At 46.8% G+C, this 27,522-nt stretch overlaps 1 protein-coding gene across 3 annotated transcripts; it reads left to right on the top strand.

The window, feature by feature from the left end:
• Window positions 1–325: 325 nt before the first annotated feature.
• On the top strand, window positions 326–18,291 carry LOC121272674 (vascular endothelial growth factor A-like). Of its 3 annotated transcripts, XM_041179392.1 has the most exons (8): window positions 326–579; window positions 1,314–1,497; window positions 11,229–11,250; window positions 13,916–14,112; window positions 15,586–15,665; window positions 16,980–17,009; window positions 17,149–17,214; window positions 18,138–18,291. In XM_041179392.1, the coding sequence occupies exons 2-8, from the start codon at window positions 1,414–1,416 to the stop codon at window positions 18,175–18,177; spliced, it is 519 nt and encodes a 172-aa protein (XP_041035326.1). In that variant the 5' UTR covers window positions 326–579; window positions 1,314–1,413; the 3' UTR covers window positions 18,178–18,291. The 3 variants fall into 3 exon arrangements, with proteins under 3 accessions (XP_041035326.1, XP_041035327.1, XP_041035325.1); XM_041179393.1 differs by lacking the exon at window positions 11,229–11,250; XM_041179391.1 differs by lacking the exons at window positions 326–579; window positions 1,314–1,497 and having other exon boundaries at window positions 11,054–11,250.
• Window positions 18,292–27,522: the final 9,231 nt, after the last annotated feature.

The following is a 27,522-nucleotide window of genomic DNA, read 5'->3' as shown; positions in this document are numbered from 1 at the left end:
GAGAAGTTGGAGCTGTGGAGGGTATTATTGGGGGAAGAGGGTTGAGGAATTTGGAGGGTGCACTCCCTGAGGGACAGGATCAGACTTTGGGCGGAGTGAGGAGTCCAGCTCCTTAAGGTGGACCCGGAGCTATCAAACCCCGAATGAGGAATTCGTTGAAATCTGCAGGACCTGAACCGCGGCCATTCAGCCCATCCCTTGTCGGCCTGGCCCCTCTGCACCCGGCGCTGTTGCAGAGAGTCGCCGCCCAGCGGAGCCTCCCTGAGTTCCCATTGTGGGGACAACTGGCAACCTGGGGGGTGTTTCTCTTTCCTGCTCCAGTTTTATCTGGGGATTTCTGAGCTCCACCTTAACACAGGGGTCGGGGGCGAGCCCGGGGATCCCGTGACTCGGGGGCGCGTCTGGAAACTTGGCTTCAATCTGCAAAATTGTCCAAGTTTAAAGGGGAGATTCATTCTGTCTGTACAGAGCTCTCTGTCTCTCTCTCTCGGTCCACTGCTGGGGATTCAGTGAGTCTGCATTACTGATTCTGGTTTCCCACAGTCTCGCACTGGGGCTGGTTACAGACCCTGTTTCCAGGTTAGTTCCAGGAACTCTTGTGTTTCTCTCACTCTGACTCTGCCCCTAACTTTGTGTGTGTGTGTGTGTGCGTGAGTGAGTGTTTCGCTTTGTGTTGGATTAGAAAGTTAAGTGTCAGTGTGACTGCCCTGTTTGTGGAACTAAATCACGGGTCTTCATGCCCTGTTTTATCTCTGGCTCCATCTCTCTCTTTTTATCTGTGCCTTTTCTCTCTCGCTCTCTCTCTCTCTGCTGTGTCTCTGGCTGTATCTATGCCTGTCTCTCTTTCCCTGAATCTGTGCCTGTGTCTCTTCCACCCATCTACCTTCTTTGTCTGTCTCTCTTCCTCCCACCCACCTTCTTTGTCTGTCTCTCTTTCTCCTTCAACTCTCTATCTCTGAATCTGTGTCTATCTTTTTGTATCTGTGCTTCTGTCTGTCTCTTTCTTCCCCCTTTTTCTGAATCTGTGCCAGTCTCTCTCTCCCTCTCTTCCCAACCCCTTTGTCTGTCTGTCCCTCTCTCTTATCTCTCTCTCTCTCTGAATCTGTGCCTCTCTATCTTTCTGTATCTATGCTCCTCACTCTCGCTTCTCTCTCCCCCTTTCTCTGAATCTGTGCCAGTGTCTCTGTCTGTCTCTCTCTTTCAGTATCTATGCTTCTGTGTGTCTCCCCTTTCTCCAGGTCTCATTTGTTTCTGTGTGTGTGTGTGTGTGTTTGTCTGCCTCTCTGTCTGAATTTAATGTCTGATTTTCCCAGGACTTTGCTCTGGGTGATTTCCCTCGCACCCTGACTGGACATCGCGCTCCACCCACCCCCACCCCCCCCCCCCCACCTGGACATCATCCATTCCCTGCTAATGTGCAGCCCTGGGGGTCTGTGGCGATGTGTTGGATTGGCGCTTTGCCCTGTCCAGCTGCTGTTCCTCTTGCCCATCTGTCAGGTATGTGGGGTGGGGTGGGGTGGGTGGGGGGGATGTGGGGCGGGGGGGTGGGTGGGGGGGATGTGGGGCGGGGGGGTGGGTGGGGGGATGTGGGGCGGGGGGGTGGGTGGGGGGATGTGGGGCGGGGGGGTGGGTGGGGTGATGTGGGGCGGGGGGGTGGGTGGGGTGGGTGGGGGGAGATTTACAATCAGGCTAAGCAAGTCTTAAACTGAATTTGGAGGGGGTGGGGGGGGGGGGGGGGGGGGGGGCAGAAGCACAGAGAATCTGGAAGAGAACAGGCAAGTCAACCATGTATTTCTCCATGAGTTGCACCACTGTTATTAAAGGGCCTTGTCTCGTGAGGTTCCTTCCCAAAGTTTTCTGTGTTTTGTTTAAATATGACTCTGGTTAACATGGACTCAAACTCTTATACAAACACTATTCCAGTCTCTGAGTCACTCCTGAGTCATTTGCCTAATGGTGGAGTCACTGGTTTGTCAGAGTCACTCATCCACAATTGCTCTAATGCAGTTTTTAGGACAGTGAACACAATGAACAACTTAAAAACTGGCCATTTGGCCCAACTGATTTATACTGGTCACCTGAGTCTCCTCGCATCCCTTTTCATCTCATCCTATTAACATAACCTTCTATTCATTTCTGCCTTATTTAGCTTCCCTTTTAATTCACATTTTGCATTGTGGGTGTCACTGGCAAGGCCAGCATTTGTTGCCCATCCCTAATTGCCCTTCAGAAGGTGGTGGGTGAGCTGCCTTCTTCAACTGCTGCAGTCCATGTGGTGTAGGTACACCCACAGCGCTGTTAGGGAGGGAGTTCCAGGATTTTGACCCAGCGACAGTGAAGGAACGGCCGATATATTTCCAAGACGGGATGGTGAGTGGCTTGGAGGGGACTTTCCAAGTGGTGGTGTTCCCATGTGTCTGCTGCCCTTGTCCTTCTAGATGGTAGAGGTCACGGGTTTGGAAGGTGCTGTCAAAGGAGCTTGGTGAATTCCTGAAGTGTATCTTGCAGATGGTACACACTGCTGCTACTGTGCGTTGGTGATGGAGGGAGTGAATGTTTGTGGACGTGGGGCCAATCAAGCAGGCTGCTTTGTCCCGAATGGTGTTGAGCTTCTTGAGTGTTGTTGGAGCTGCACTCACCCAGGCAAGTGGAGAGTATTCCATCACACTCCTGACCTGTGCCTTGTAGATGGTGGACAGGCTTTGAGGAGTCAGGAGGTGAGTTACTCATTGCAGGATTCCCAGCCTCTGACCTGCTCTTGCAGTTACAGTATTTATATGGCTAGTCCAGTTCAGTTTCTGCTCAATGGTAACGCCCAGGATGTTGATAGTGGGGGATTCAGCGATGGTAATGACATTGAATGCCAAGCGGAGATGGTTAGTCTCAGATTGTCCCAACCTAAGCAGAATGTTGCCTGGGTCTTGCTGCATATGGGATTGGGGTGAAGATCAGCCATGCTTGTATTAAATGATGGAGCAAGCTCGAGAGGCTGTAAGGCCTACTCCTGCTCCTAGTTCACACGTTCTTTGTGACAACTAGTTCCACATACTAACCATTCTATGGATAAAGAAGTTTCTCTTGAATTCCGTATTGGATTTGTTAGTGACGATCTTAAAAATATGCCCTCTCCACTACCCCTTTTCCCCCACCTCACTTTCGTGTCTCCTGCAATTGAGAACATCTTCACTCCATCTACCCTACCAATGCACTTCATAGTTTTCTAATCCTCTATGTGGTCATCCCTCAGCCCTCTCTTCCTCGTAGAAAAAAGAGCCTCGGCCTTTCTCGATGGGTATACCCTCCCAGTCCTTGCGATATATATATTTTTTTAGCTTGTTGCACATTCTCTATTTTGTTACAGGACCTGGGCATCACTGGCAAGGCCAGCAATTTATTGTTCATTTGCTAACTGCCCTTGAGAAGGGATGGGCAACATAAACGCTGGCCTTGCCAGTGCCATCCACATCCTGTGAAAGAAGGATCGCAAAGGGTGTTGGCAACAGGATTTTGGATGAGCTGAGGTTTACAGAGGGTGGAAGGATGGTCTGGATCGGAATAGCGGAGGATGGGCAGCTGCTCCAGTGAAGAACAGCAACTTTACAAACTGAGCCTGAGTGCAGGAATTGAATGCAGCTGCTGGGATGTGAAGAGTTTGAAGCAAAGCTCACTGAAATATTTTGGGACCACGTAGGCTCTTGATTAATTTGAAAATAAGAGCGACATGCAGGCACTGTCTTCACGGCCGGGCAGTATAACTTGAGGCCAGGCCTTGGAACAACAACCTGCATTTATGTGGGGCTATGGTCCAGTGCCTTGAGCCACTTCACAGCAACGCTGGCAGACAAAAATTGGCACGAAGCAGCATGAGCAGAGAGATAAGTAGATTTTTAAAGTGGGGCAATGAAAGGCAGGAGTGCGCAAGAGGCCAGAACTGGAGAAATGTTGAGATCTGAGGGTTGTAAGAGGTTAAATAGCTAAGGAGGGGGAGAGGCCATGGTCTTGTCACTCTTAGTGAGTGGGAGTTTGATGCTGATGTTGGTCCTGATTTCCCTTTGCAATGGGTTTAAGTGCAGTGTGATACAGCGATGAACGCTGCACAGCGTCTGCACCAGTAAGGCTGTGGGCTGCAGCAGACTGGAGCGGTGATTCAGTAGCAGCCAAGCTCCCTGAAACTTGGCTGATTAATGCTGTGAGTAACATTCCCAAGTGGATCAGGAAAGGCTCTGGTACCACCTCTTGCTCTGTGGCTGATCCCAGCTGGGACTCGGCATTAGACAGGCAAAGGGATAGGGAAATCGTCCAGGGTTCCCCGTAGTATCCAAAAAACTCCCCGCCTAGAAAACAACAGCTGCACAAAGTACATTGAGGACAGAACCAGGCTGTGTGGAGATGCCCTGGGTGGTCAAGTATCCTACTGCTCTCAGCTCCGTGGGCAGCACTCTCTACCCTTGAGTCAGGTTATGGGTTCAAGTCCCACTCCAAGACCTGAGCACAAGAGTGGAAAAGCTGACACTCCAATACACTGCTCAGCGATTGCTGCACCATCGGAGCTGCTGCCTTTTGGATAAGGCCCTGTCTGCCCTCTCAGTTTTTTCAAAATTCCTTCATGGGATGTGGGCATCGCTGGCTAAGCCAGCCTTAATTGCCCATCCCTAATTGCCCTTGAGAAGGTGGTGGTGCCATTTTAGAGGGCATTTAAGAGTCAACCCCATTGCTGTGGGTCTGGACTCACATGTAGGCCCAACTGGATAAGGATGGCAGATTTCCTTCCCTAAAGGGACATTAGTGACCCAGATGGGGTTTTACAACAATCGACAATGGATTCATAGTCATCATTAGACTTTAATTCCAGAATTGTATTGAATTCAAATTCCACCATCTGCTGTGGTGGGATTCGAAGGTGGATGTTAAAAATCCCATGGCACTATTTCAAAAAAAAAGGCCATGGTGATCCTCCCTGTTTTCTTGGCTGATGTTCATCCCTCAATCAACAGCACAAAAGCTGATGATTTGATCATTATCATGTTGCTGTTTGTGGGATTGTGGGAGCTTGCACAAGTTGGCTACTGCATTTCCTACATTGCAACAGTGACTGTACTCCTTTCAACATCCTGGGGGTTACCATTGACCAGGAACTGAACTGGACTAGCCATATAAATACTGTGGCTACAAGAGCAGGTCAGAGGCTGGGAATCCTGCAGTGACTATCTCACCTCCTGACTCCCCAAAGCCTGTCCACCATCTACAAGGCACAAGTCAGGAGTGTGATGGGATACTCCCCACTTGCCTGGATGAGTGCAGCTCCCACAATACTCAAGGAGCTCGACACCATCCAGGCCAAAGCAGCCCCGCTTGATTGGCACCCCATCCACAAACATAGGCTCCCTCCACCACCGATACACAGTGGCAGCAGTGTGTACCATCTACAATCACCAAGGCTCCTTAAACAGTACCTTCCAAGCCTGTGACTGCTGCCATCTAGAAGGACAAGGGCAGTAGATGCATGGGAACACAAACTGGAAGTTCCCCTTTTTTAAACCAGGAGCACCATCCTGACTTGGAAATATATCGCTGTTCCTTCACAGTCGCTGGGTCAAAATCCCAGAACTCCCTCCCTAATAGCACCGTGGATATACCAATGCCACAGGGACTGCAGCGGCTAGAGAAGGCAGCTCACCACCACCACCACCTCAAGGATAAATGGGGATGGGCAATAAATGCTGGTCTATCCAGTGATAGTAACACCTCATGATTGAATTTTTTTAAAAACTGGCTATAAAATACTTTGGGGCACCCTGAGGTTGGCAAAGGTGCTATGGTGATGTGAGCTTTTTTTTTGTCCTCTACGCTCACATAGAGAATGGTGAGTGTCCAGGCCGCAGCTAATGCCCATGGGGATGTGTCTAACGGGCTGGCCATCGCCTTTGGGGGAAGAAAAACAAACAAAATACAGTCAGCAAAAGCAGATGCCTAAATCCTCAACAGTCCCTTGCATTTTCTGCTGACTGAAAGGATTTGTCTGTTCCCATTATATTTTGCAACCAGTACAAATCACAAAGTTTGCCAACAAATCCCCATGTGATATGTGTGCACAGCTGTGCCCCCACTGGTTGCAAGTATACGCTGTATAAACACACACTCGGTGCACAGATGCTGAAGCTGTGTGGTGTCTATCCCGAGACAGGAGCCCCGCATCCTGTGTAGTTATTTGAAAATGTTAACACACTCTAGTAATTATGGTTTTATTTAGTGTGTAATGTACCTTTTTAAGAATAATACTTGTTAGGCAAGATCACATGATCTGTAGTAACCAGTAGGAGAGCAGTGTGGGCTACCTCAGCAGCCAGTGTAGAGACAGAGTTGGAGTTAACAGCACACATGCAGTTGCTACTGAGTATATTGTAAATTAATTTAATGTTTTCACCCAAGAAGAGTCTGTAGATCAACTTTATCATTGTTAGCACAACTCAGCTGCCCTACAACACTCTGACAAACAGCCGTGTGTCAAAGGAGTGGTTTAAGCCTCATTGAGAGGAGCCATGAAGATTGTTCAGCGCTGTGTACATGATGCTAAAAGCAGGGTGGGGTTAGGACAGCCTAGAAACCCAACCTCACTCATCCCCCACCCCCACTTTTTTTTTTTGGTTGAGAGTTCAAGTCCCACTTTAGAGACTTGGACGGGTACAAAACGCAGCACGTTACCGAGGGGGTGCCACACTGGCAGCGGTGTTGTCTTTCGGATGGGAAGTTCAACTGAGGCTGCTTCAGCTCCGCCCCCCCCCCCCCCCACCACCCTCCAGAATGTGGATATCAAAGATTCCATGGTACTATTGGAAGAAGAGCAGCTGAGCTCTTCCCATTGTCCTGGCCAATAATTATCCCTCAACCAACATCACTAAAAACAGATTGCCTGCTCATTGTCATTACTGCTGTTGTGTGGGAGCTTCCTGTGTGCAAGTTGGCTGCCGCGTTGCCTACATTGGAATAGTGACTGCACTTCAAAAGTGCTTTGTTGACCTGTTAAGTCCTTTGGGCAGACTCATGTCATGCCTGGTGCTCTCTAAATTCAGGTCCTCTCTATTCGGAGCAGTAAACGCTGCTGTTATCCAAGGCAAACATTAATTCTGGAATTTGTTGCTCTTGTTATAAGTGCAGTTAGAGAAATTGATGCTGGGGAGCACTGCATATGCTCCTTTTGGTATGGGTTGACAGCCAAGGTTAGGAGTTCAACCCTTGATATTAGGGCTCAAGCCCACAACCTTCCAGCCTGGAGATGGAGTTCCTGTGTCAAACATTGACGCCTTGCCTCAGACTCAAACCAGGTCTGGTTGAAGATGTGAAACGAAGCTCTCTGAATCATCCAGCTCCTCTCTTTTTCACCCCGACTAATCCCTTGTGTGTGTTTTGGATCCATACACACTCAGTTGCCCTTGTGTTGCTGCTGAGCCTGTCTCTGTTTCCACTTGACTAATGAAAACTCGCCCATGCCTGTGGAAGTTTAGTGTTAACTCTTTTTTTTGTTTAGAACTGTGCAGCCCTACTTATTAAACTCTCATTCCCATATGTGATTGTGGCAATGAAAGGGTTCAGTCTTCGTTCAACACCCCCGGCCCCCCTCCCTTTTCCTGCTTTCCATCGCAAGGTTATCTTCTATTCCTTGACCTCCTCTTCAGTCAAGGCCTTCAAAAGACAACTGGATCATATCTGAAGAGAGGAGAAATTTACTGGGCAATGGGGAAAAGGAGGGGGCGCGGGGCTAGGTGAGTTGCTGTTGCCAACAGTTGGCATGGAAACCAATAGGCCAAATGGACACTTCCTGTGCTGTAACCATTCTATTATTCTCTTTTTTTTGCCTGCCCCATGAATTACCTCATTCCCATCCATGCCACCCCACTCCCTGGTGACAAACTCACCCAGGGCAACTCTGCGGGCTGCGGATGGGAAGTAGCAAGGGATGATTTGCCCCCTCGGGTGTTGTTGCTGTACCCTGTTGAAATCCAGACCCCTCTGTACGTATTATATGAACCACAGGGCTTCCCAGAGCACTTTACAGTCAATGAGGTATGTGTTCAAAGCCCAGGCACTTGTTGTAATGTAGGAAATGCAGCAGCCAATTTGCGCACAGCAAGCTTTCACAAATAGCAATGCAATAACAGCCAGGTAGCCTAGTTTTAGCTGTTGGATGGTGGGGTAAATATTGGCCAGGACGCTGGTGAGAACTCCTCCCACAAAACTGTCTTGGGAATCTTTGCATTCACCCGAGATGTAAGACGGGCCATCAGATTAACATCTAATCCAAAAGATGGCACCTCCGAGAGTGCGGCACTCTCTTGGTACTACACCCGGAGATGTCAGCCTGGATTTTGTGTTCGAGTTTCAGGAGAGGACTTGAACCCACAGCCTTCGGATCCGGACTTTGGAAAAATTGGGCACAGCTGATCACTGAAATTTTCCTGGAACTCTCCAACTAATTGGGTCGCTGGATGAGAAAGGATCAAGCTGAAATTTTAGCACCTTCCCCCAGTTAATACACAGCCAAGCGCCAGCTTTTAACGTGATCACTGTAACGCCCGGAAAATTTTAGATTTCCCAACTATCCTGCCATGACCGGAATTCCGTCCCAGGTCTAAACCTCTCCTAGTCTGCAGGGAATTGCAAGGTCATTATGAACGTGGGTTCTAGCCCAGAAGCTGATGGTCTATCTGCTTTTTCTGGGTGGCTATTTAAAATTTAAAATGAGATGCTGACTGTCAAAATAGCACCAACAGGAATTCATAGTGAAAGCAGCAACCAGCTTAAAAATAGCCGGCAGTGGAACTTTAAACTCCTTGTCTTGCTCCAACTGTCCAAAACGACTGACCCTGGCCTGATGGGGAAGTCTCTGTCATTCTTCCTGTATGAAGAAATTTAATAGAAAATTTAGTGCCTTTTCCCTGATCTCTCCCTGTCTCCCTGTCTCCCGTCTTAAAGGACCCTCAGTGGTATTTCTTTGTTGCTACCAATAGGTCCTAACCCCCTGTTAAACATTCAAAATTTTGATTTGAAAGATACAAGATCCTCAGGTGTCTTGACAGGGTCAATGTGGAGAGGATATTTCCTCTTGTGAGAGAACCTAGAACTAGGGGAATCACTGTTTTTTAAAAATAAGGGGTCGCCCATTTAAGACAGAGATTAGAGTTTTTTTTTTTTCCTCTCAGGGTAGTGAGTCTTTGGGGCTCCCTTCCTCAAAAGGCATTGGAAGCTGAGCCTTTGAATGTTCCCAAGACAGAGCTAGATAGATTCTTGATGATAAGCAAGGAGGTGAAAGGATATCTGGGAGGTTACAGTCAGATCAGCCATGATCTTATTGAATGGCGGAGCAGACTTGAAGGGCTGGGTGGCCTACTCCTGCTCCCAACCCATATGTTCGTATGTATAATCCTGCTCTCCTAATATTGAGTCACTTAAAAATTCAGATTCTGGGAGCTCAGAACAACTACATAAGGTTGGAGTATTATTTCAAAGATGCTTAGTCTCTGTGTCTATTTTGCCTTTCTCTGTCCCACCCCACCCCTTTTTCTTTTTTTGCCCTCTCTCCTTCCCATTTTCCTCTCTCTCTCTCTCTCTCTCTCTTCCCCCCTTGCCACCCCCACTGCACCCCCAACCCAACATTCCCCAGGTAAATTATAAGCTCTGCATTCATTTATCTGATGGCTTGGATTCCACAGACTTGGGAGAGTAAAGTTCTGCTCAGTCTTTGTTTTCTTGCCAAGGACATTTTGTCCTGTTCTTGACGAACTGTCACGTGGTAAGTTTCCAAATCCCGGCTGCAGTAACCATGGAAACGGTTAAAAACGGGAATCTTTCCACTGATCCAGTGGTTCAGTGGGAAGATTGGAAGGAGTGAACTTTAACCCTGTGCTTGGCATGTAGATCAGTGCGTCTCAAGGCTCCATGTAGGCCCCGTCTCTACTAGGCCTTAGAGAGGGAGATGTGTGGCTCTAAGGCTCTTCGCTATCAGGGAAACCAGCCCTGAGTTGCTGCTACATAGACACTCTCTCTAAAGACTTGGAAATAGCCCTGTGTCATTGTAGGATTGTCAACAGTCCAAAATGGTCATGGAGTCTCCAGGAAATTTTTTCATTCTTCATTCATGAGATGTGGGTGCATTTATTGCCCCAATTGGGGATCAATTGCCCTTGAGAATTGAAGCTTAATCTCCAATTAAGACTCTGCTCTGAGTAAACCTGGGAGTAAAATCACTGAGGCCATTTCAATTTTTACCTTAACACTTTTTTGTTCGTTTGGGTGGAAGTTGGCTATATGATAGACAGTCAGATCATCAACACAAAAACAGAATTACCTGGAAAAACTCAGCAGGTCTGGCAGCATCGGCGGAGAAGAAAAGAGTTTACGTTTCGAGTCCTCATGATCCTTCGACAGAACTGGAGTTCTGTCGAAGGGTCATGAGGACTCGAAACGTCAACTCTTTTCTTCTCCGCCGATGCTGCCAGACCTGCTGAGTTTTTCCAGGTAATTCTGTTTTTGTTTTGGATTTCCAGCATCCGCAGTTTTTTTGTTTTTGTTTTTAGTCAGATCATCAAATCTGGCAATGAAGAGTCAGGGAGGGCAGAGCCCTCAGGATTGACCAATAGGAATGTAGGGGTGGGGCTGCTGGAGGCAGGAAGTAATGATGTAATCTCCAGGAATACATCTAGACAGGGTTGGCGACCCTAAACCCTGGCCATCTGCAAACCTCACTTGTTTCACCTCAGTCATTCCTGGGGGATGCGAGTTTTACATGGTGGGGCTTAGGGAAAGAGGAAAGTCAAAGGGTTCTCCCTTTCTTTCAGTAAGGAAAAGAAGCTGGGCAAAAAATTATGGCAGCATGCATTCCAATACAGCAACAAACAACAAAAAAAAATCAAAACAGAAAATGCCAGTAAAACTCCCCAGGTCTGCCAGCATCTGTGGAGGGAGAAAGAGTTAATGTTTCAAGAGTGTATGATTCTTCTTCAGAGCCAAAGAGAAGCAGAAAAGGGAAGGATTTTCTACAGTTTAAGAAGGGGTGGAGCAAGGTAGTAGGTCCGAGATAGGTGGGGGCTCAGGAGAGATTGCCAAAGCTGCTATGGACTTGTGTATTGGAGTGTGTGATGGAAAGGGGCGGACACTTTATTTTAAACAAACCACTAATTTCTCTCCCTCTCTCTCTCTCTCTCTCTGCCTCTCTCTCTCTCTCTCTCTTTCAGCTCTCTAAAGAAGCTCCAGGAGGTAAGCTGTAGATAATAAACACTACTTGTTACACAGGAGGCCAAGTTTTAATTGCAGGGCTAAGATGTGGATCAAATGAATGTGACTCTTCTCCAGAGCCAGCACAGGACGATGGGCTGAATGGCCACTCCTTTGCTGTTGTGATTCTAGAACGGTGTGAGCAGCATTGTAGAGCTGCATCCCCACTTTTTTTTTCCCCCAAACACCCTTCGGTCCAATGATTTTAAGCACTGCTAAGCCAACTAGGCTAAGAGCAACCCTTTCCCCTCCTATAACAGAGTAAAGGGGGAGGTGGTGGCACAGCGGTATTGTCACTGGGCTGGTATTCCAGAGACCCAGGTTCGAATCCCATCATAGTGAAATCTGAATTTCAATTAAAATCTAGAATTAAAAGTCTAATGATGGCTATGAAACCATTGCCAACTGTTGTAAAAACCCATCTGGTTCACTAATGTCCTTTAGGGAAGGAAATCTGCCATCCTTACCCGGTCTGGCCTACATGTGACTCCAGACCCCACATCAATGAATATCGGCAATTGGGGATGGGCATTAAATACTGGCCTAGCCAGCGATGCCCACATCCCAAGAATGAATATATTTAAAAAAAACAGCAGATTGGGGAGTGAAGGAGAAGTGAGTTGGAGAATACATAATCTAATAAAGAATTAGCTTTGCTTTTATTCGTTCTTGGGACATGGGCATTTATTGCCCATCCCTAATTGCCCCTTGAGAAGGTGGTGGTGAGCTGCCCTCTTGAGCCGCTGCAGTCCATGCGGTGTAGGTACACCCACCGTGCTGTTAGGGAGGGAGTTCCAGGATTTTCACCCAGCGACAGTGAAAGAACGGCCGATATATTTCCAAGTCAGGGTGGTGAGTGACTTGGAGGGGAACTTCCAGGTGGTGGTGTTCCCATCTATCTGCTGCCCTTGTCCTTCTAGATGGCAGAGGTCTGTTTCTTCTTGTGGGAGAATCTAGAACTAGGGGTCACAGTTGAAAAACAAGGGGTTGCCCATTTAAGACAGATGAGAATATTTTTCTGAGGGGTGGTTAGTCTTTGGAACTCTCTTCCTCAAAAGGCAGTGGAAGCAGAGTCTTTGAATATTTTTTAAGGCAGAGATAGATTCTTGATAAGCAAGGGAGTGAAGGGTTATCGGGGGGTAGGCGGGAATGTGGGCTTGAGGTTCCAATCAGATCAGCCATGATCTTATTGAATGATGGGGCGGGCTCGCGGGGCCGAGTGTCCTACTCCTCCTCGTTTGTATCCTTGTTTGTTCCTCTTTGGCTTTTTTTCTTGTGCCTTTTGTTTGGGATCATCCGCATGGGGTTAAATTGCTGAGTGAATGATGTCAGTGAGGAGCTGTGTCCACCAGGTGCAGCCCCAACTGTAGAGATTGGGTGGCCGAAAGCGCTTCCTGAAACCCAATGAGGGGGGAACACAGTGTTGGCTCCAAACTCGATGGACTGTACTCGTTTCACCTTTTTTAAAAAAGGTGAACAAGTGTGGATCTCTTGTCACTGATGAAGCTGGGAAGCATTCCTCCTTCGCTCTTCCATCACTAGTTGGTTGCTCAGCTGCTTGGGGGATCTTGCTGTGTAAGAACTGGCTGCCGCGCCTTCTTGCATAGCGAGCGGCTCTATCTAATTTTGCTGTGGGCTGTCCCAAGAACATGATAACGGGCAGTTATAAATATAAATCTATCTCCGTAAGATGTCCCTGCATTTGGCAGTGGTATAAATCAGACTAGGATTGATACTTGGCCAAGGATGAAGACATTGGGACAGATGACCAACAGCTCACTCAAAGGGGTCGATTTTTAAGGAGGGTCTTGGAGGAGGGAGGGATTTAGGGAAGGAATTTCAGAACCTTTGGGCCCTGGATGCTTTAATGCACGCAGAATTAATTAGTCCAGAATTGGACGAAAGTTAGCAGGATAGAGGAGATTACAAAGATGGGGGGGCGGTGGGTTGGGGTGCGACGCGGATTTGAACAGGAGCAGGATCGCCTTAAAGCAGACGCGCTAGGGAAGCCACTAAACCTTGGTGAGCACGGGGTGATGGGTGAATAGGTCTTGGCACGAGTTAGGATAGGGACAGTAGAGCTTAACATGAGCTTGCGCTAGTGGGTGGAAATGGAAAATTGGATAAGACAGCATCAGAGCACTGGAGGCCATGAGACTTTTGTAGAAAGTTTTAGCCAGATTATCCTTTTTTTTTCCCAAAAGCGCTTCGTTAATTGAACCACTTGCTGTGGAGTAGCCAGGAATTCAGCCAGCCAGAGTCCCATTCTATATCTCAAAACAAAAATATCTGGAAAAACTCAGCATCTGCGGAGAGGGACACAGTTAATGTTTCGAGTCCGTATGACTTTTCATCAGAACTAAGTAAAAATAGAAGAGAGGTGAAATATAAGCTGGTTTAAGGGGGGTGGGACAAGTAGAGCTGGATAGAGGGCCAGTGATAGGTGGAGATTGCCTAAAGATGTCACAGACAAAAGGGCAAAGAGGTGTTGACCTCTATTGGGCAGGAATCACCTTGCATCAAATGATGCATTTCGCTGGGATAATGAGCAAGCTCTGATGTTGTAACGTGCTCCAGGGGTCTCCCAAAACTCAAGTGTCCCAAAGCCGATGGCTCCTGTGCTCCTGGCTTTTCGTCTTGTTCTCAGTGATGCCGTTTGAGGAGGTTTGGAATCGCAGCCACTGCCGGGCCATTGAGGTGCTGGTGGATGTTACCCGTGAGTACCCAAGCGAGGCCGAGTACATCTTCAAGCCCTCCTGCGTTCCTCTCTTGCGATGCGCCGGCTGCTGTGGGGATGAGAAGCTGCGGTGTACAGTACGGGAAATGTACAACGTGACGATACAGGTAAGGCGAACTTGTGACGTGACTGGACGGGAAAACGCGTTGATTGTCCCTGTGGGTCAAGCGACTGCAGGCCCGGCGAACTGGGGGGAGGGGGAAGTCTCTTGCTCCGACTGGGTTCCATCCTCACTCTGTGCTCCCGGTGTACATCAGCATTCTGTGCAGCAGCTAAGGGAGTATCAGATTCTGCCCCTTCACTTCAAGTGGTTTCGATTTAAACTTTTCTTTATTTGACCTCGAAGAAGTGTCCGTTGGGCCACACCCACCGAGAGCCGAAAGACGCAAGAATTTAAAGGGACCTCGCAGCTGAAAGAAACCAGTCCCAGCTCTATGGCAGCCATTGCTGCCTTGGGGTTTGCAGCCACACAACCTCGTCTCGCGACCCCACTGGGAGTCGCAACCAACAGTTTGGGAAGCCCTGCTCTATCCCCTTCTCCCTCACGTCCTTGTCTAGTAAGCCCTTTAGTGCACCTGCAGAATTACCTGGAAAAACTCAGCAGGTCTGGCAGCATCGGCGGAGAAGAAAAGAGTTGACGTTTCGAGTCCTCATGACCCTTCGACAGAAGTTCTGTCGAAGGGTCATGAGGACTCGAAATGTCAACTCTTCTTCTCCGCCGATGCTGCCAGACCTGCTGAGTTTTTCCAGGTAATTCTGTTTTTGTTTTGGATTTCCAGCATCCGCAGTTTTTTGTTTTTACCTCTATTGCATCAATCCAATTGCTTCAACCGTCCCCTGTGGTAGCAAGTTCCACATTCTTACCATTCTCTGGATAAAGGAGTTTCTTCTGACCCAATGACTCAGTGGGTTCATGCACCACATGGTATGGTACTGAGGCCAAGAGGAGGGATGGTCCTGGGTTTGATCCCCAGTCTGTGCTCAAGTCAGCTGATCCTGGCCACAACTGTACTTGCTCTCTCTCTCTCACAACATCGCACTCCAGGGATTGGAGAAGCTGGGATTGTTCTCTCCTTGGAGTGGAGAAAGCTAGGAGACTTTAATGGTATGTTAAGACTTTAACCTGTGGCGAATGAGGGAACACAGGCCATTCAGCCCTTTGAGCCAACTCCGTCATGTAATAAAACCATGGGAGATCTGATTGTGGCCTTAGCTCTGCTTTCCTGTCCGTCCCCCATAACCCTTGACTCCCTTGTCTATCAAAAACCTAACTTCGTCTTGAATATATTCAATGACCCAGAATCCACTGCTCTCTGTTGAAGACAATTCCACAGGCTAATGATTCTCAGGGAAAAAAAAAGTTCTCCTCATCTCTGTCTTAAAAGGGAGACCACTTATTCTTCAACAATGTCCCCTAGAGTAGAGGGGTGTGTTTGTGTCAGTTCACTGCCCATCCTCGGGTATTTACCCAAGGGACTTACTCGGTTGGCTGAGGAGTTCTACCACCCTCAGTCACAGCTGAGAATTTGCAAGGATTCCCCGGTTATTTTTATCGATATTTTTGAATCGATATTTTCCAGGTCATTAAATTAAAACCTTTGGAGCACGTGTCTAGCCAAGAGGAGAAGATCTTCACTGAGCATAGCAGCTGTGAATGCCGGTGAGCACTTGGTTGGCATTGGCTTGTACCAGATTAAATCTTGACTCTCGGCGGTAATGGGCTTCCCTAGGATGGGGGTGGTGCTGGCTCTTCACTGGGGTATGTGTTTCATAGGCACTGAGGTTATAGGTTACTTAGGAGGTGCGGCACTGAAACAGGTCATTCAGCCCAAACAGTCCATGTCAGTGTTCGTGCTCCACTCCAGCTTCCTCCCATCGTCCCTCATCTAAATCGATCATCATAACCCTTCGTTCCCTTCTCCCTCATGTGCTTGTTTATCTTTAAAAGTATTTGTACTATTTGCTTCAACCACTCCCTGTGGTAGCGAGTTCCACATTCTCACCACTATCTGGGTAAAGAAGCCTCTTCAGAATTCCCGATTGGATTTCTTGGGGGCTACTAACAGCCTCTGGTTACCCTCTTCCCCACAACAGGAAACATTCTCTGTGTCCTCTCCACCAAAACCTTTCGGAATTTTAAAGATCTCTGTGGTTCCGTGAGCACTGGCTCATTCTGGGATTTGGGCTCCCATGCTGGGGTATGGGCTCACCCTTGTACCCTCCCCCCTCCCCAAACTTGTCTCTGGCAATAGTCACTGGAATGTGACTACCTGATTTCTATCTCCCTTTGTGCAGGAGCAGTGGCCAATTGTAATCCCAATCTGTTCAGTGGCTGAGTGCTAACCCAACGTTTCACCGAGCTAGAGATGGGCCCCAGATCATTCGGGAACCTGTGGTCGACCTTGTCCATTTGGTTTAATGCCAATGCGATCTGCCTCCGGATAGATTCTGGATCACGAAGGCCTTGGAAAGAGCGCAGAAGAGATTTACACTCAACAGTGCCAGTTGTGTGGGACTTCAGCTAATGTGGAGAGGCTGGGGTTGTTCTCCTTCGAGCAGAGCAGGTTAAGAGGAGATTTGATAGAGGTGTTCAAAATCATGAAGGGTTTTGATGGAGTCCATAAGGAGGCGCTGTTTCCAGTGGCAGGAGGGGTGGGGATCAGTAATCAGAGCACACTGATTTAAAATAATTGTCAAAAGAAACAGAGGGAAGATGGAGAAATTATTTATGGGGTGAGTAATGAGCTTGAAATCACTGTCTGTCTGAAAGGGATTTGAAGCAGATTCACTGGTAACTTTTGAGAAACAATTGGGCAAATATTTGAATTTGCAGGGTTATGGGGCAGAGGAGTGGAGTAGGACTAATTGGATAACTCAAAGAGCCAGTACTGGTATGATGGGCCAAGTGGTCTCTTTCTCCACTGTATCAATCTAACATCACTCTGAATCTGCCTTTTTCTCTCTCTCTCTTCAGACTGCGGCGGAAGCGATTGAAAGGCGACAGGTACAAGAATGATTCCTGCTTCTGGAGCAACAAACTCCAGGAGTCCAGAGCAGAAACTCTACTGCAAAACTCTCTTTCTTTAAAACGTGAACCTCCCCCATCTCTTTTTTTTGCTGAAGAGATGTATTTGTTCTTTCAGGAGAAACGTCAAGAGGAAAGGTCAGAGGAGGCGCGTAAAGATGGGAGACATGTCTGAGCTTAACCAGTGAGTCTGAAACCATTGTGTATGTACTGGGAGAGAAGGACTTTGCCTGGTTGTCACAGTCCATGGGGAAGAGGACTATTATACATGAGGTGTTGTCTATAGCTGCAAGCAGTAAATGGGTAATTTTTATTTTTGTGCAGAGTCTGTAAACTGATCCCACCATTGATCCTCGACTGAATTAAGACCATTTTTATTTTTAACATTTATGTTTTTTTGCCTTCCGTGAGCACTACCATCTAGAAGGACAAGGGCAGCAGCTAGATGGGAACACCACCACCTTCAAGTCCCCCTCCAACCCACTCACCACCCTGACTTGGAAATATATCGGCCGTTCCTTCACTGCCGCTGAGTCAAAATCCTGGAACTCCCTCCCTAACAGCACGGTGGGTGTACCTACGCCACATGGGCTGCAGCGGTTCAAGAAGGCAGCTCACCCACCACCTTCTCAAGGGGCAACTAGGGATGGGCAATAAATGCTGGGCCCAGCCAGCGACGCCCGCATCCCGTGAACGAATAAATAAAAAAGAAAACATTTGGAATTTGAATTCCTTACATCTGGGGCTATAGTTCGGTGTCCACACCTCCTACCCTTGGTACTGGCTGTTCCTAACACCTGCAGCTTAATGTGGGTGGTATCCCCAGAACTGCACCCCAATGTTCCTACCGTGGTGACCAGATTTCCATAACGTAAAGGATATGGAGCAAAGGTAGAAAAATAGAGGTTGAAGTGTAGATTAGCCGTGATCTAATGCTCGAGGGGCTGAATGGCATCTTATTCCTAATGTTCCAGGGTACGTTTCTCCGTAACTGAAACCGTATGGGGCGGGTGGGTGGGTGGGTAGTGGTGCAGAGATGCTCTGAAATAGCAGAGCAGGGTGACCCCTGTTTTCCCTCTTCTGCTCTCACCTCCCTCTCTCTTTCAGATGCCCCACAGCAAGATGGAGGCATTTCCAAGCGTCCTAAGGCATGGGTTCCGAGAGCTGCTGATCACTGACTGACTGAACGGAGGGGAGACGCTGAATGGAGGGTCTGAGGGGCATTAACGAGCGATGTTGAAAGCTGCTTCCCGTCACTGTAACCGGGGTTGGGGCGGGGGGTGGGGGGGGGGGGGGGGGGGGGGGGGGCGGTTGCGGGAGTGGGTTGGGGCGGGGGGGGGAGCCTTGTATCCCCCCCCCCCCCCCCCACCATTTGGCTGCCTGAGTGAACTGGGATTTGCTTACTGAGGCGCAGGTCGCTTCTGTTAACCTGAAAATGGTGGCTGGCAGCTCCTCCCAAGAAGCATTCCCTCTGGCAGCTGTAAAAGAATGACTGACTCTTCATTGATTGCTACATTCAACAGACTACCCGCCCAGCACCCTCTATTTTAAACCTCCAATCAAGAACAGTGTGAGCTGCACTTGCTGAGAGACTGCATGTGTGTCTATATTTTTAAACTCCAATCAACCTAATTCTCTGGAATTTTGATTTTTTTTTTAATATGTGTATGTATAATAGGAAGGAACTTGCATTTATATAGCGCCTTTTACAGCCTCAGGACATCCCAAGTTGCTTCACAGCCAATGGTTGTCACAGTAATGCAGGAAATGCACAGCAAGCTCCCACAAACAGCAGTGTGATAAATGATCGTTGGTGAAAAAGTGCCATTTGAACAACCAAAGAATAAAATTCGGTGGTGGGGCCTGTACAGCCTCCTCTCTCCGCCCCCCCCTTAGTTGCTGACTCATGCTGGGGTATAGTCGCAGTGTGCTGACCTGTGCTGACCTGCAGCTATCCAGCCCTTTCTCTCAAAAGAATTCCTATCTTGCCAAAACCATCTGACTCGCAGTAGACCCGGAGCGTGATTACCATTGGGAGTTGTCTCGATCCAGTCCTAGAATAATCCTGCACACTTTTTTGTTGGCCAATAGAATTCAACTGATGCCGATATTTTCCTTGCATCTCATTGTCCCTCAAACCCCTTGGCGAGCCCCAAGGTCAACATTAAGCTATCCTGAAATATGCAATAAAAAATGCTTTTTTTAAAAAATAAAATGAATTAAATATACTTGTGCGTCACTAATTTCAATTTGGGCGAAAGTTAATTTCAGGGCCAAAAACCCTGTGATTTGTAATCATCTTCGGTTCTCTGCCCATGGACAGGTCTGACCCAAAGGGCCGTAACCTCTACCAAGCATAGGGCAGGGCAGGGAGGCAGGTCCTGAATCCACCCCCTCTGGAATGGGGGTCGAACCCCATTCTGTTGGTACCAATCTGATCTGTACCGGCCGTACAGCTAACCAGCACTACCCCCACCGCCCACCCCCCTCCCCCACCCCCCGCCCCACCACACCCACCAAGGAGTCAGAGTTGCTAAGGCAAATGCACTTCCACCTGCACGGTGTAGGCCCGGAGCTGTGACTAGTGATGGCGGAAGCTCCACAATTTTTTTCTTTCCGTCACAAAGCTGGTCAGGAATCTCTCCAGCTTGGTGTAGGTTGGAAAGATTTACAAGTCGACACTTGACCTGTTTGTCCTCGGCCATGGGATCCTGGAGCGGGACTCTAACCCGGAGCTTCTAGCTCAGAGACAGGGACGCTACCCGCTGCCCCACAAGACTTCCTTCACTTCGACAATAGCAAAGGCAATATTTGTGTGTGTAGGCTGCAGAGGTGCAGGGGATTAGACACAGTTGCCAAGCAATCAAGGGTTCAAATCCAGCCCCAGACTAATGGCATTGAGGTTTCTGGAGGAGTGTTCCACATCCCAAAAACTGGGAGCCTCCCACAACCACATGTTACCCTGGTGCAGTGAGGAGGGTTGTGGGGGGGGAGCGGGGAACACCTTTTGAGTTTGGTGGGGGGGAGTCATGTTTTTGGGGCTGAATAAAGGAGGCTTCACTCTGCATCTTTTAAATAAAAGATGATGAGGTAAATGATGAAAGGGGAACTCAACAGCAAACAGAAGGGGCCACCAGTGTCTGAGATAAGGGGGAGATATCCGTTATTGATTGGATAATTATCGGAAGAGGAACAAATTTGCAGGGCTGCGAGGGAGTGGCACAGACGTGACGGGCTGAATGGCCTCCTGTGCTGTAATCATTCTACAAATGAAGAACTGTGAGCAACGAGGGAAGGTAGTTCAAGGCAGAGAGATTCCTCCAATTGTGGATGTATAGGGTGAGTGATGGTTAGGAGTATAATGTGCTATTGCAGTCTTTTTAAAAAGAAAATGGTTAGCATAGTCAATAGGATTCCAACCATTGACCAGCTCCTATAAATACCTGTGGCTTAAACCAAATGGGGCCTTTGAGAGAGACGATGGGGAAGGTGATCATGCAGTGCAGATATGCTCAACAGCATTTTCTTTTGGAGCACACAGGAAACTAGAACGTGCTCTCTCGCTCCCGGGAGCCTGGAGTTGGATTTTCAAACTATCTACCAGAAGTCAGGGATAGTTTTCTGGGAAATGATGGAATGCTTGAAGATAACTGGGATTGCTGCTGAGGAGGTAGTGGAAATGTTGAGGGGCAGGGCCAAGGGAATGAAGGGCCGAATGGCCTGTATGCCCATTTGAAATGTGTGTTTTGGCCATTAAAAGAATCATTAAAATTGGGATTGGGGGTGATGGGAGGGGGGCCGGGGTGGTGGGGGGGGGTGCAGAACAGCATTTTTTGAAAAAAGAAAGTGGTTGTATGTGTTTGTAAAGCTGGTGACCTAGTCGACTCTTTTGGGAGGAAAATGTTTGAGATGATCCCGCTCAAGGGATTGATGAAAGTGGGAGTGAAGGACTTTCCATTTCCTCCAGCTATTGCTGGCAGGAGCAGTAATCTGTTCAGCTCCCGAAATGCACATGCATGGGGATGTTGGTGGCATAATGGTAATGTCAGTGGCCTAGCAATGCAGAGGCTCAGGTTAATGCACTGGGGGCAAGGGTTCAAATCCCACCCATGGCAGCTGGTGGAATTTTAAATTCAAAACTCCTCGATTTAATAAATCTGGAATATAAAGCTGGTCTTAGTAACGGCGACCAAGAAACTATCGTCGATTGTTGTTTTTAAAAAAAAAAATTATCTGATCCCACTCACGTCCTTCAGGGGAGGAAATCTGCCCTTACCTGGTCTGGCCTACATGTGACTCCAGACCCACACAGCAACGTGGTTGACTCTTACCTGCCCCTCTGAAATAGTCTAGCAAGCCACTCAGTTCAAGGGTTGTTAGGGATGGGCAACAAATGCTGGCCTTGCCAACATTCCATGAAAGAACAAACATACCCGAACGTATCCTTTGCCCTGCCACTGGGGATCAAGCGCTGGAATTCCCTCCCTAAAATCCCTTTGCCTCTCTTTCTTTCAGAAGCTCCTTAAAGCCTCTTTGACCCAGCCTTTGGTTGCCTGTCCTGATATCACCTTGTGCGGCCCAGTTTCAAATCTGGGGGAAAGCATCTCGGTCATTTTACAAATGAAAGATGCTACATGAATGTAAGTTGTGCTATCTGTATGGAACCTCCACTGAACAGAAAGCTGGGACCCGGGGTGGCAGGCTGAGAGAGTGAGGGAGCACAGAGTGTGACACGGTGCAAGAGTTAACTTAGGAATTTTGGTGCAGGTGGAAATCTCACTCCAGTTTTTTTCAAGCGAGAATTTAGATTAGCGCTCAGACCCCGACTTAGAATTTTAAAATTGCAAGCTAGTTAAGGAGCCTAGTTAACAAAAACTGCCTGGGAGTGGCAGTTATTTGCTCAACTGAAAGCGAATAGGTGTTGATCACTGGAGCAGAAGGCTGACTTGGTAGTTGCAACTTGGGTGTGAGTCATCAGCTCCCTATAAAAGTTGCCCACTTTAGCTGATGCAGAGTGAGTGGGAATATATTGTGACAAAGTACAAGTGCTAATTAGGGAATTTGATGTGGAGGGGGAAGGAGGTGCAGCTTCTCTTTTTTCAACCCCTAGTAACTGGTGAATGTTCAAGGCTTTAATTAGGTGAACAGGTAGATGATTGGTGAGTTATTGAGATTTTATTCATCCAAAACATGGGCATAAATAATATTAAAGCAAACTATGGACCTGGAAATTTGAAATAAAAACAAAATGCTGGAAAAACTCAGCAGGTCTAGCAGCATCTGTGGAGAGAGGAACGGAGTTAACATTTCAAGTCCATATGATTCCTCTTTAGAGCTAAAGAGAAATAAAAATGTGATGTATTTTATACTGTTTAAGAGGGAGCGGAGCAAAATAGAAGGTCAGGGATAAGTGGAAGCTGAGGAAAAATTTGACAAAGATGTCACGGACACAGTACAAAGGGACTGTTAATGGTAGTATTAAAGACTAAAGAAGGTGCTGATAGTGGCACAAAGGTAGGATCGCAGAATATGTTGTTAGCAGAACAAGAGTCAGTGCTCTGTGAAAGCAAAAGATAAAAACAAGTGACAGATGGCCCCGTGTGAGTAGGGGAGGGTCTGTTGGGGGTAAAAGGATAAATAAGTAATTGGATTTAAAAAGGGGTAACAATGGGGGAGAGAGTTCATGGTCTGAAGTTGTTGAATTCAATATTCAGTCTGGAAGGCTGTAAAGTGCCTAGTTGGAAGATGAGGTGCTGTTCCTCCAGTTTGCGTTGAGTTTCACTGGAACAATGCAGCAGGCCAAGGACGGACATGTGGGCATGAGAGCAGGGTGGAGTGTTAAAATGGCAAGCGACAGGGAGGTTTGGGTCATGATTGTGGACTGAGCTAAGGTGTTCGAAAAAGTGGTCACCCAGTCTGCGTTTAGTCTCCCCCACCCCAGTGTAGAGGAGACCGTGTTGGGAGCAGCGAATACAGTAGACCAAATTGAAGGAGGTATGAGTGAAGAGCTGCTTCACCTGAAAGGAGTGTTTGGGCCCTTGGATGGACAGGAGGGAGGAGGTAAAGGGACAAGTGTTGCACCTTTTGCGATTGCATGGGAAGGTGCAGTGGGAAGGGGTTGAGGAGCTTGGGGTGATGGAAGAGTGGACCAGGGTGTCCCGGAGGGAACGGTCCCTATGGAATGCCGACAATGTGAGGGGTGGGGTGAGGGGAAGATGTCTTTGGTGGTGGCATCATGCTGGAGTTGACAGAAAAAACATGGGCAGTAATTTAAACCAGTACTGTGGAAATATAAGTATTGGATTAAATCTATAGCTTAACTAGTTAACCACTTGGACAACAGATGAGTAATATTTCTAAATTTGAAAACTAATTTGTTAAACACCAAGATGGCAGGGCAGTTGATATGTAGCATGTGGGAGCTGGTGGGCACAAGTGTCATCCACTGCAACCACACCTGCTGTAAGTGTCTACAGCTTGGGCAACTTCGGCCCCAAGTTGATAAGCTGGAGTCCGACCTTGGAACATTGTTAAGCATCAGGGAGGAGCGAAGTTACCTGGATACTTTGTTCCGGCAGGCAGTCACACTCCTTAGGCTAGGTACTTCAGGTTTAGTTAGCGGTCAGGACAGTAGAATGTGACTGCGAGTGAAGCAGGTATGGGGGCCCAGAGGGTAGCAATGGAAGAGCCTCAGACCTTGCCGTTGTCCAGTGGGTTTGAGGTTCTTGAAACTTGTGTGGATGAGAGCAGGGACTGCACAGAAGATGAGCAAACTGATCATGGTACCATGTTGGCAGGGAGCCATTCCAGTGGGGTGAGTAAAAAGTAATGTAGCTGCAGCGGACAGTACAGGTCGGAGGTTACAAACTGTTCCCTGCAGCTGACAGCATGAGTCCGGAAGGCTGCCAGGGTTAAGGACATCTCCACGGGGCTGGAGGGGAACTTGGAGTAGGAGGGGAAGGATCCAGTTGTCGTGGTCCACGAGGGTACTAAGACATTGGCTCTGTTGAAGAATTACGACTAAAAAGCAGAACCACAAAGGTAATAATCTCTGAGCATAAATCAAGAGAGAATGGGGGCTTGGAAGAAGGTACTGCAATAATCATGGGAGATTTCAATATTCATAGATTGGACAAATCAAATTGGCAAAAGTAGCCTGGAGGATAAGTTCATAGTGTGTTTGGGACAGTTTCTTAGAACAATACATTCTGGAACTAACCAGGGAACAAGCTATTTTAGACCTGGTAATTTGTAATGATACAGAATTAATCAATTACCCAATAGCAAAGGATCCTCCAGGTAAGAGTGATCATAACAGGATAGAATTTCACATTCAATTTGAGGGTGAGAAGTGTGATTCTGAAACAAATGCCTCAAATAAAGGCAATTAGAAGGATATGAAGACAGTTGGCTAAAGTGGTCTGGGAAAATATGTTAAAATGTAAGATGATAGAGAAGCAGTGGCAGAGATTTAAGATATTTCATAACTCAACAAAAGTGTATTCCATTGTGAAAGAAAGACTCTATGAGAATGATGTACCACCCAAGGCTAACTAAAGAAGTTAAGGATGGTATCAAATTAAAAAAAAAATGTACAATGTTGCGAAGATTAGTAGTAGCCCAGAATATTTGGAAAATTTTAGAAGCCAGCAAAGAATGACTTTTTTAAAAAATGAGGGAGGAAATTGAGTAGGATAGAAAACTAGCAAGAAATATAAAAAGACAGTAAAAGCTTCTACAAGTATATAAAAAGGAAGAGAGTAGCTAAAGTAAGCGTTGGTCCCTAAGTGGGTGAGACTGGGCAATTAACAATGGGAAACAAGGAAATGGCAGAGACTTTGAACAAGCATTTTATATCTGTCTTCACAGGAGCCCCAGAAAACATTGCAAGAATAGTAGAAAATCAAGAGGCAAAAGAGAGGGAGGAACTTTTATTAAGATCATTAGAGAAAAAGTACTAGGAAAACTAATGGGACTAAAGGCTGTCAAGTCCCCTAGGCCTGATGTCCTGCATCCTAAAATATTGAAAGAAGCGGCTGCAGTGATAATGGCTGCATTGGTTGTAATTTAAACTTTCCAAGATCCTGGAAAGGTCCCAGTGGATTGGAATACCACAAATGTAACACCACTATTCAAGAAAAGGGGGAGATTGAGAGCAGGAAAATGTCGGCCAGTTAGTCTAACATCAATTATTGGGAAAATGTTAGAATCCGTGATTAAGGAGGTAATAGCAGGACATTTGGAAAATCATAATACAATCAGGCAGATTCAACATGGTTTTGTGAAAGGAAAAGTTTGACAAATTTATTAGAGTTCTTTGAGGATGTAACAGCTAGGATGGATAAAGGGGAACCAATAGATGTAGTGTATTTGGATTTCCAAAAGGCATTCGATAAGGTACCACATAAAAGGTTACTGCACAAGATGGAAACTCGGGTGATAAGTTAGCATGGATAGTGGATTGATTAACTAACATGAAACAGAGTCAGTATAAATGGCTCACTTCCAGGCTGACAAACTAAGAATGCTGCAGGAATCAGTGCTGGGGCCTTAACTATGCATTAGCTATATTAATTACTTGGACGAAGGGATCAGCTGCATTGTAGCCAAGTTTGCTGATGATACAAAGATAGCGAGAAAAACAAGCTGTGAGGAGGATATAAAGTGTGGAATTTTCTAGAGGTGATGGGGGTCCAGCACACTGGCTGGAGAGCTGGTGAGTGACCTGCCAAATCATGGGCCAACCGAGTACTTAATGGGCCACTGGCAGGCACTTTCTCAGAATCAGGACCCTGGGGGTGAGAAGTCTTCACTGGAGACTGGGTCATTGAATATACTCAAGGCTGCGTTAGGTAGATTTTTGATCGGCAAGAGAGTCAAGGATTATGGGGGACAGGCAGGAAAGTGGAGTTAAGGCCACGATAACATCAATCACGATCTTATCAAATGGCAGAGTAGGATCGATGGGCTGAATGGTCCACTCATCCTATTTCTTACGATATTATGATCAGACACTGCTGTTTTATGCTCATTTTATTTATCCTGTTTTATGTATAACGTGGGCACAAACAAAACACCAATGGACACGGCAGACCTTTGAATCTTTCTGCCACTTTGCACATCTCACACTGAATATCCCAGTACTACCAGGATACATGATTTTGTTTAGTCACAATGTTGAAGAATTTTATTTATTCTTTCCCAGTTCTGGATTGATGAGGTAAAAGTATCTCAACAATAATCCAGTCACATTCCTCGCAGACCAACATCACCCGCATTCAGTCTCATTCTGCACTGTAATCTTATCTCCCAACAAGAGGGGCTAGCTTGTGGCTGGGATACAGTTTCGATGGTGAATGTTGTCCTTCGGTATGAAGGAAGGACAGGAAGCGAGGAAAAGGTGGATAATAGTGTTAGCACAATAGAGAGGAATGACTTAAGTTCAGGAAACCAGGATGTAGAAGTGGTTTGGGTTGAGATGAGTTATAAAGGCAAGAAGTCACTTGTGGGAGTGGTGTACAGGCACCCTAATTGTAACTACACAGTACGACAGAATATAAAGGAAGAAATAATGGGAGCTTGTCAGGAAGGAACGTCAATAATCATGGCAGCTTTTTATCTACAGATAGACTGGAAAAATCAGATGGGTGAAGGTAGCCTATATGAAGAGTTAATGGAAAGTTTTCAAGATAGTTTCTTAGAACAGCATGTCCTGGAGCCAACCAGAGGGCAGCCTGTACTCAACTTGGTATTGTGCAACAAGATAGGGTTAATTGATGACCTCCTAGTGAAGGCACTCATAGGTAGCAGTGATCAAAAATGATTGAATTTTACATTCAGTTTGAGGGAGAGCAGAGTGGGTCTAAGACTAGAATTTTAAACTTATATAAAGGCAATTCTAAGAGCAGGAAAGCAAAGCTAGCTAAAGTGAACTGACAAATTAGGTTAAGGGATGGGTCTATAGAGATTCAGTGGCAGATACTTCTGGGGATATTTCAGGATACACGGAATAGATACATTCCAATAAGAAAGAAAAATTCCAAAGGGAAAACCCACCATCTGTGGTTAACTAAAAAAGTTAAAGATAGTATCATACTTAAAGAAAAAGCATATAATTATGCAAAGATGAGTGGCAGGTCAGAAAATTAGACAGAATATTTTTTTAAAAAAGCAAAGAATGACTATAGATTGAAAAGGAAGGAAAAATTAGAATACGAGAAAAAGCTAGCTAGAAATATAAAAACAGAAAGTAGGAGTTTCTACAGGTATTTTAAAAAGAAAAGAATTAACAAAGTGAGTGTTGGCCCTATAGAAAGTGAGTCAGAAATATTAATAAAGGAAAATGAGATGGTAGATGAATTAAACAGTTATTTTACATCACCTTCACTATAGAGTATACAAGTAACATCACAGAAATAGCTGTAAATCAGGAAATAGAAGGGAGGGAGGAACTCACAAAATTACAAACTCCAGGCAAGCAGTACTGAGCAAA

The sequence above is a fragment of the Carcharodon carcharias genome, chromosome 34 (genome assembly GCF_017639515.1).
Source record: "Carcharodon carcharias isolate sCarCar2 chromosome 34, sCarCar2.pri, whole genome shotgun sequence".
In the NCBI taxonomy this organism is placed as follows: Eukaryota; Metazoa; Chordata; class Chondrichthyes; order Lamniformes; family Lamnidae; genus Carcharodon; species Carcharodon carcharias.
This window is presented reverse-complemented; position numbering and strand designations above follow the sequence as displayed.

Bases quoted from the DNA above. Each gene is read 5' to 3' on its own strand.
- LOC121272674 (XM_041179391.1), top strand. From the start codon at position 11,133: ATGGAAAGGGGCGGACACTTTATTTTAAACAAACCACTAATTTCTCTC. The intron at 11,251-13,915 runs GTAAGCTGTAGA...TCTTGTTCTCAG, and splicing joins CTCTAAAGAAGCTCCAGGAG to TGATGCCGTTTGAGGAGGTT. The intron at 17,215-18,137 runs GTGAGTCTGAAA...TCTCTCTTTCAG, and splicing joins GACATGTCTGAGCTTAACCA to ATGCCCCACAGCAAGATGGA.